Here is an 8,928-nt window from a genome sequence, read left to right as displayed (position 1 = left end):
TGAAACTGATGATCTTCAATCTAAGTAGCGGCTGACCAGTTTCTGGTTGCACATTATAAATCCATAGTTTCCATGGGCAGGTCGCTCCCTTCAATTCTCTTGAGATCCTTTACTGGCATTATGTTAGCTTTTCTGTGACTTGTGAGCCAGTGTTCACTTTAAGGGTGCGTTCCATTGATCGTATTCCGGAAGACGAACACTGTATTCTAACGGTTTTGTTACAGATCTCTTCTACCGTAATGTTTGGACCACTTAATGATACATACATCCAACATGATATCTTATTTTCAAGCTGCTTTTAGATATTGCAAAGCAATGAATGACAAACACGTGATTTGTAAAGTTTATACTACTTTTTCCTATTCCGGTATACACTAGCTTACACTCAATCGAACACGCCTTAACTAGACTTCAGGGGATGGTTGTTCAAACAGGATTAAGATAACCCAGGGTTAGCGCGAATTTTGATTTCAGACATGAAGGCTAAAAATGCAAATTCAGTATCATTCCTTTTGAATATAATTGGTAATTGGATTTTCTAGAAAGAACAGAGAAAATTATCTCAGAAAATGCATTTAAACAAAAGAAAAAGGAAACAAGATGAAAATTTAACTCCGGGTTAGCACTAATCGGCCTTCGAACAAGTGGGCCCTGACGCTTGGAAGCAATATGGGACAGCCTCGTTCCCAAAGCTTATTTGGGAAAAGGCCTGGGAACGAGGTTGAATATGGGATTCGTGTCTCCCTCGTGCGTCCCGCTCATGTTACTTTCAAGCGCCTGCTGGAGACCTGCTGCATACTCAGGCCACATTAAGTTGCATGAGGCGTCGTGTCCTGTTTCTAGCAAAGTCTCAGAGCAAATGTCACTATGAATATAAACTTCTGTACAAAGTAAGTGCTCCTGTGAACAGTGGAGTTTCAAAATCATCCAGTCTATGGAAGCCAGGAGGTCGGGGAATAAGCTGGGAATTCTCCTATTCGCCCAAATGACCGAGTCTCTTGAGTCTCTTCTCTTTATGTGGGTTTAACGATAGAAACATACAATGATCATTACTGCTAATAGTTTTTTTTAACCGTGAAAATTCTCAGATCTAGCAGTCTTTTTTCTTTCGGTGACTGTCAGTCTTCAAACGTTTGAAAATTGAATTTTCCACGTCCGAGTACCGTTGAAAAGGTTGTCCCAAGATATCAACCAAGTCGGCTCTAACGTTCTGTTGGTTTCTACGTACCAGTCTCGAACAACTGAACAGAAATATATTCATGAAGTTTTCTTGCCCCATAAATTGACGTTACCTAAGAAAATAGTACTCCTCAAGAAAACACCCAAATGGGAGGGGTCAGGAGGGCGTGCGAAGCCTTCCCCGGGAACCGCCCTATTTTAAAAATCTACTCGAAACGGGTTGACTCCAAGGGCTTATATGGGAGATAGAGCTCCCCCTGAGGGGCCCCTAGAGGGAGCACTCGAGGCCGGTGGAGCCCCTACGCGAGGTTTGACATTTTGTAATCCAGGTACTATTTTCTTTTTTGTGACATCAGCTTGGTAGGCTTTGATGCGAACTGTATCGTCATGTTGTGTGAGTAAATGAACGAGTAAGTTCATTTATCGAAAGATTTGTAAAGGCCAGGAAACATTCGTGGTTACAACGATCTTTCATCGATAAGCAAGTGCGATGCCTTGATGAAACTAAAGCGCCTTTCCCTTCGCCTTCTGGGAATGAGGTTTGCGAAGTTGGAATCGGTATTTGTTCGATGCCTGGTTGGTTTGTCGTAGTTTTCGACAATCTTCGCTGGATTTGATGGGGTTCATGGTAGCCTGCGATGCATACGTCGAAAGGCCATAGGGAAGGAGCGGGGAGGAGAGGCCAAGGGGAGGGGTCGTGTCGTAAGCATCGCGTGACGAAGCGGGCACGTGCTTGGGAAGGTAAGATATGATAATCCCTACGTTTTATTTGCATAATTGAAAACATCCACATTTAACCAATACTTGACTGTATTTCCACAGCGAAGAGGCGTTGTGCGTCCAGAACATTCACCGGCACCGAAGGGGTTTAAACTGCGTAAATTTCTCATTAAAATGCCAAAGGTCATAACAGTGTTTGGAGCGACTGGCGGACAGGGTGGTGGAGTAGTCTCAGCTCTCCTTAAAGCCATCAACAGCGAGAGAAAAGATTATGCTGTTCGTGCAATTACTAGAAACCCAGATGGAGCTAAGGGGCAAGAACTGAAGAGCAAGGGATGTGAAGTTGTCAAGTGTGATCTGGATGATAAAGAATCTGTGGAGAAAGCAATCCGTGGCTCCTACGGAGTTTTCTTGGTCACGAATTACTGGGAGCATTTCAGCAAGGAGAAAGAAATCGAACAGGGCAAACGAGTGATTGACGTGTGCGAGGCACTGGGAGTGAAGCATTTGATTTACAGCGGGTTGGAACATGTAAAGAAGGTGATTGGAATCGAATGTGGTAAGTTTTTATTTCTCGATAATTCCCCAGTAATTATTTTTGTGACCTGATTATGTAATTGCAATTACGTAACTGCAACACGAACACTGGTGCGATGACTTAGCTAATTCCACATTCCACATTGGCTGATCGGCTGAAGTCTTAGAAGGAAACACTAAAAACTAAAAGGAAAGGTCATATTCGGTCAGCAACTTTTCAAGTCAACCCAATGGTTTTGGATTCAACGTTGCAAACAACTGGACCAATATTGGCCCGATCATCTAAAAACCATGACTCATCATTTAAATTGATATCAATGAACAGAGCACACGAGAAGGTTAAAATTTTAAAATCCACAGAGCTGTATTCCTTAACAAATCTTTACGATAAGACGAGTTATTTTTATTTGAACTTCGCATGCGCCCTGAAAATCTACGAAACTTTTAATATGCCATAACAACAGCTTGTCCATGATTATTGATGCATCTTACATTTAAAAGGTACTTATATTTATACTGTCCTTTCCGTTTTTTGTGAAGTCAAAACCATAAGTTATGTGTTTGACGCAACTGACAAAAGAAGAAGGGGGCCTTTCCCCTCCGGGGGGGGGGGGTCACTCCGGATTTCAAGTGGTAGGAAAACTTTGGCAAGTATAGTATTGTATTATTGTTTAGGTAACTTGATTTAAGTAGGGATTTATTTGGGTATTCAAAACAATCTGAAGATTCGTGATAGTTCCCGCATACCCCGGCTGCGTAGTTCCTCTGGAAATTTTTATGGCTCGGAAATTCGGCATGGGATTTTTGGGGGATTAAATTTTGGTCGAGGGATTTTTTTGGGTTTTGTTTAAAACCCAAGGTATTTTTTGGGGTTTTCATTTTTGCCCCCATTCGATCATCCCTGTAACTTGAAATCCGGAGTACCCCCTCCCCCCTGGACTTTTTTCTGCCCCTCCCAATTTCCGAGCGAAAAGACGGAACAGTATCAACTTCACAAATGTTCAACAGCAACAGAGTGCTTGATGGTAGTCAACCACAATGTGTAATCTCGGCAAACCGGAGAAGTTTTCCCGATATTTCGAACGAAACCTGAGGGAGATTTTGCCATGAAAAAAACAACGCAAAAGTGAACTTTCTCCAAGAAAATAACGCTACTTTGATAGCTAAGAAAACAGTACGGCACGCATAGTGCTTTGGGGCACAACTGCACTGGTTGTTAATTTGAACAATAACCGTATAACAGATAACACGCTAATACAGTAAAAACACTTATAACTGATCATGGGTGACGACTTATTACTTAAGTTGGCGCGACATTTCAGTGTTAGTTTATAAATACTTCACGTGTGAAATTACGAAATTTCCATGGCAACCTTCCGTACGTCTTAGTGCCAAGATGGCGACGAAGTTTTAAAATTTTATTGATGTCAGGGCATTCAAAGACGCTTTAAAAAACTAAACACACGAAAGAGCACATCAAGAAGGATTCTGACAGACCTTTGTTGTATTCAAGTCGAAAAAATTCTGAAAATTTAAGTGCAAAATATTCGAGAGCGTGGAGTTCTCGATCGATACGTTGAAACCAGGATGAACAAGTCAAAAATCCATGATTGCAAAAGTAATTCGTCACCCATAATATATTAATAGGTAGCATACTTCTTAGGGGTTCGTCATGCGTGACGAACCCCTAAGAACGTCTCCGTGGGAGGCTAATTAATAGGTCATCAAATGGTATACTCGTGAAATAATTTCACTTGCGTCAATTATTAGGATTTGGACAAAAAGCGCGTTAAATTATTCCCCAATTTCACTCGTCACCATTTCATTATACATACTCACACGCCTTTTCTTTTTTAGAACATTTTGACAGCAAGGGTATAGTAGAGGAATACCTTCACACGAAGAAACCGGAAGAGAAATTGAATTTCACTATAGTTCGCTTCTCTGCTTATTTCAATAATTTTGCCGGGTTTTTTAAGCCTCGAAGGATGGACAAGAACACTTTTATCTTTGACATTCCAATGGAGGGGGCACCAATGGATGGGGTTGAAGTCAAACAGGGAGGTGAATGTGTATATGGTATGTATTGCAATTGAGCCGTACTTGACGAAGGCTACCTTGGGCTTAGAGGCTATATATAAATGGGTTAAAACAAGGATGAATGCACCTTTTGTGTTCGTTTGTAGATTGGCTGTAATGAAAGGTTCCGGTGATTTTTGAAAAACGCTGCCGATACTGCCTCGTTCCCAGACCTCTCTCTCTCTATGTAAATTCTCGCGCAAATCCCGTGGTCCCTTGCATTTCGCGACCAGTCTGTCGTGTTTCGCGCTCGCCTTTGCTCGCGACCAAAGTGGGCGACTATTCAGGGAGGGGACAGTGATTTCGGTAAATTTCTGTTTAGATCAGCAAGAATTTCGAATATTCGGCTTTCGACATCTCTGGCAAACTAAAATTTTCTACCATTTTCTAGATTTCCTAGATATTTTGGAAATGTTTTGAAGAATGCGTAGACAGTATTGAAACCGCATTCAAGAAGACTAGAATTTTCGCAAAAAAAATATTCGCCCTTGCATTCAGTTTAAATCTAATGATGAAATCTCTTTCCATTGGGTAATTTCCACAATGAATGTATCTTTTTAGACGTTTTTTTTTTACTTTTTTTGTCTTTCTTCTTTGATTCTGTAGGCATACTGGAGGAACCTGATAGCTACCGCTATAAAACAATTGGACTGAGCGCCGACAAGTTTACAATGGAACAGTACTGTGAAGAATTGACCAAGCAGCTGAGTCCAATGACGTTCAAGGTTATTTGACATAAATATGTTAATACGAAAGCCAAATGAATTCAGCTGAGCAGTCCGCATTACAAGAGTATGGGAATTTTCCCTCTCTTAAAAGAGAAAGGTTAGATATAGGACAAAAGACAACTTAAGCAAACGCATTTGAAAAAGACGCTCGTCAATCGAAAGTGAGCCTTTTTAATATTCCCCTTTAATACGCCTTGACGCGACCAAATTTGTATTGATGAGTGTCTTTACTCTTATAGAGACAATTTGCCCAAAAATTACAGCAAAACCACTGCCGGAGAATGCAAGAAGTCCACTTCTTGTTGACGTGCGTTGCTCAAAAACGTCTTTACTTGAGCTTCCTAACGTTTCTCCCCTCGGCCTTCTCAAAAGTAATGACCTAGCGCGTAGTACGAGTTCATTATTTTTTTGGCCCAGGAGAGAAGGCCTTACGCGATTGAATGCACCTTTCCACAGAACCAGCAGGTCATTGCCGTTGCTATAGAAGTGAATCGGACGTCGCCATGAAAATCAAGGACGCCCTTTTAAAGAATTTATATGAGGAGGCCGAGGAGGAAGGGAAAATTTCTCGCGAGATTCTCCTTGAAAATTCGGATAGGGATTGGGATGTGCCGCATGCGTTCTGTGACCTATTTCCAATCACAACTCTGATATTTGTTTTACTGTTTCGGACCTGAATCACCAGCTACCGCTGTTTCCAAAAGATAATCATATCCCAGTTCCAGTTCCACATAAAACAAAACCTTACCCTATTTTTTACCAAAAAGGTTATCAATAATTACACCCTTTTGGGCTGCACATATTTATACAGCTCTTGTAAGGAATTACCTCCCCGGATATCGTGCAGCCTTACATTTTCGGAAATCACGTATAAAAAGACGTCGTCACCTTTTCAAAGTGGCAATGTGGCGCTTAACATTAAGTCCCAAGCCTGACCAACATCAATTTCTCCTAATAATATCAATACATAATCAAGAAAAAAGTCAAGGTTATGAGAATGAATAGCAAGATCTCCATAGGGAAAACGCTTTGATCCTTAATGAAATTCCTTTAAATGACTGTGTGAGGAAATGTATATGTGGAGTATTTGTCTATGGATATTGTGGCTTTGAGGCTTAACTAGGCAACTGATATGTCTGATGCCTCTTTGGTAGCCAAGAGCTCCGAAAATACTTTTTCCTTGACCTATCTTAAGCCAATACGTAAAACTCTTCTTGTTTCATTCCTAAAGGATTCTCAGATCACTTTGGATCAATACAGGGCTCTAGGATTCCCCGGTGCAGTAGAACTTGGAAATATGTTCGAGTTTTACAAGCGTGGAAACCCAGACCGCGATATTGCACTGACGAAGAAGTTGAATCCAGGACTTCAAGAGTTTAAGGAGTGGGTGCAAGAGAACAAAGAAATGCTTTCCAAAAGCTTCGATTCCATAGAAATACAGTCTAAGTGAGTGGCCAAACAGGAAGTGTCGACAATGTCTTTTGTCTGTCATAGACACAAAACAGTACCTTTACGTATGTTGTCATCCTGTGCAAAAATAAAATTCTAAAACATACTTATATAATTTGTGTTGTTGGGGAGAGCAAAGGGCCCCGGGGGGGGGCTTTTATACGGGGAGGCTCCGCCCTGAGGTTCAACCCCTTACCCTTTATTTTGACGGAAAAGGTACTCCGCTCGTATACCTTCTATTGACAAATGGTACCCCTTTCACATACCTAGTATAGAACGTTGCATCCCTTTTAACTGCTGTAAATGCACCGTCTTTTAAATAGGAATCAATCACTAAACTGGGAATTTTTCTTGTTTTTTTTTTCACAGCCATAAAATGCGTTTTCTAGCCCTTTAAGGTCTTTTTACAGACCGAAACCACAGATTTCCGTATTCTTTTATATACTTCCGAGTATCGAAGCAGTGAAGTGGGAGTCAAAATTCTTACGATAGTTACCAATAGTACAAATGGGTACAGGGGGATTCTGGAAGTACATTGGTACCAATGGTACGATTGATCGATACAAATGAAAAACAAGCAAGGATAAGCACAGTCAGTTAGTGCGCGGCCTTCTGTGCGGAAGGTTTTGATTCCAAGGTGTGAACCCAAGAAACCCCTGGCTGCATTCGATTGGGATATCCGGATTTTGATTTTTGAAATCCGGATTTTGGATTTTGCAATCGAACGCGAAATCCGAAAACGGATTTCACTTTCGAGAAATCCGTCTTCAGTGTGGATTTCAATTAAGAAACTCAAATCCGATTTCATGGATTTCCATCTTTACCGTTCGATTGGGAAATCCGAAAAAGGATTTGCAAAACTATTCTTTTGAACAGTGGTCTTCTTTTTGTTGATTTTGCTTGCGCGTGCAAGATCGCTTTTCTTAAGAACTGTTTTTCAAATCCTTTTTCGGATTACCCAAAAAAAAGGGAAAGAAAGGAAATCCAAGAACAGATATCTCAGCGTTGAAATCCGTTTTCGGATTTCGCGTTGGATTGCAAATCCGAAATGCAGATTTTAAAATCTAACTCCAGATTTCCCGATCGAACGCACCCCTGTTTCGAGTTCTTTCCTTTCCTTTAAGATTTAACTACCTTAAAATACTTTTAAAGCGGAGCACTGATGGCGAGAGGGGGGTATAATGAGTGCACCATTGGCCTCAGTTTTGGTCCATAAGTACCAATCGTACCCTGACTTGTACCGTTAAACAGGGATGACAGTCGACTGGTACCTTACCTACCAAACATTTTGTCCATCCGCTAAAACCATAGGTGTACCAGGGAGCTGAAGCTTTCGATCAGCCTCGAGCCTTGAGGCTTTGACGAGGAGAACTTTGTGTAAATTTAGGCATCCCTTTGACGCCCTTAATCCAAGAGTTCGGAGACGTCCTCTTGCTTTATAACCTGAAATTATAGTTCTGTATGCTTGCAGTGCCAGAAGGTTGGTGCCATTCTCGCCATGTGCCCGAACCATTTAATTCAACCTAACCTTGTTCTTACCAATTTGTTCTAGTTTACTACTATGGTTCGTGTTTAGTGGAAAAAAAGACAATGTTATTTATATAAGAATAAGATAAGGAGCTTTGATTCTGATCGCCCACATATAACTTGGGCATGAAATCATAGCATTTAACAATTTATATGTGTTACTTTTTTTGACAATTTCTTTTTTTCTTTTTTACAATGTAATGCAGGAGCCCATAACCCGAAGCGAGCAACTTCCATGCGCTCGTCTCACGGCGTTTTCACGGACCAGTTTATTTTTAGAACAGTTTTGGCGCGAGTTTTGATTATCTTTAAATTCCAAAAACCAGTCAGCAAAACCTACAGACTTAAAATTGTGATTTTTTTGCCTTTCAATAACGTTTAGTTTTCCTTTCTGATATCTTATACTTAAAATGCGCTCATAAACATGGTGGGGAGTCTATTTTCGCGGGAAAAAGTGCTCTAAAATTATGAATACGAATGCTTCGAATTAACATAGTTTTGAATTAACATAGTTTTGCTGCATAGAGTGGTTTTCGTTTGAGTGTCGTAAAACCAAAACCAAAGTAATTACTCTGGCCAATCACATAGGACACAGACAATACATTGAACCAATCATAACTCGAAGTAATTACATGTGGCTGACGCAAAGCGCGGGAAAATGCATGCGAGCGCGTCACAGTTGGCTTTGGTTTTACTTCTGATTGGATGA

The 8,928-nt window shown here is 40.8% G+C and overlaps 1 protein-coding gene across 1 annotated transcript; it reads left to right on the top strand.

The window, feature by feature from the left end:
• Positions 1-2,041: 2,041 nt before the first annotated feature.
• LOC140936090 (nmrA-like family domain-containing protein 1) lies at positions 2,042-6,798 on the top strand. Its single transcript, XM_073385648.1, has 4 exons — positions 2,042-2,458; positions 4,294-4,515; positions 5,122-5,240; positions 6,475-6,798. Exons 1-4 carry the CDS (start codon positions 2,074-2,076, stop codon positions 6,691-6,693), a joined length of 945 nt encoding a protein of 314 aa, XP_073241749.1. The 5' UTR covers positions 2,042-2,073; the 3' UTR covers positions 6,694-6,798.
• The last annotated feature ends 2,130 nt before the right edge of the window (positions 6,799-8,928 follow it).

This window comes from Porites lutea, chromosome 1 (genome assembly GCF_958299795.1).
Source record: "Porites lutea chromosome 1, jaPorLute2.1, whole genome shotgun sequence".
Taxonomy (NCBI): Eukaryota; Metazoa; Cnidaria; class Anthozoa; order Scleractinia; family Poritidae; genus Porites; species Porites lutea.
The sequence above is the reverse complement of the archived record's forward strand: the minus strand, read 5'-3'. Positions and strand labels throughout refer to the sequence as shown.

Coding starts and splice junctions, on each gene's coding strand:
- LOC140936090 (XM_073385648.1), top strand. CDS start 2,074: ATGCCAAAGGTCATAACAGTGTTTGGAGCGACTGGCGGACAGGGTGGT. Junction 2,459..4,293: donor GGTGATTGGAATCGAATGTG/GTAAGTTTTTAT, acceptor TTTCTTTTTTAG/AACATTTTGACAGCAAGGGT. Junction 5,241..6,474: donor TGAGTCCAATGACGTTCAAG/GTTATTTGACAT, acceptor TCATTCCTAAAG/GATTCTCAGATCACTTTGGA.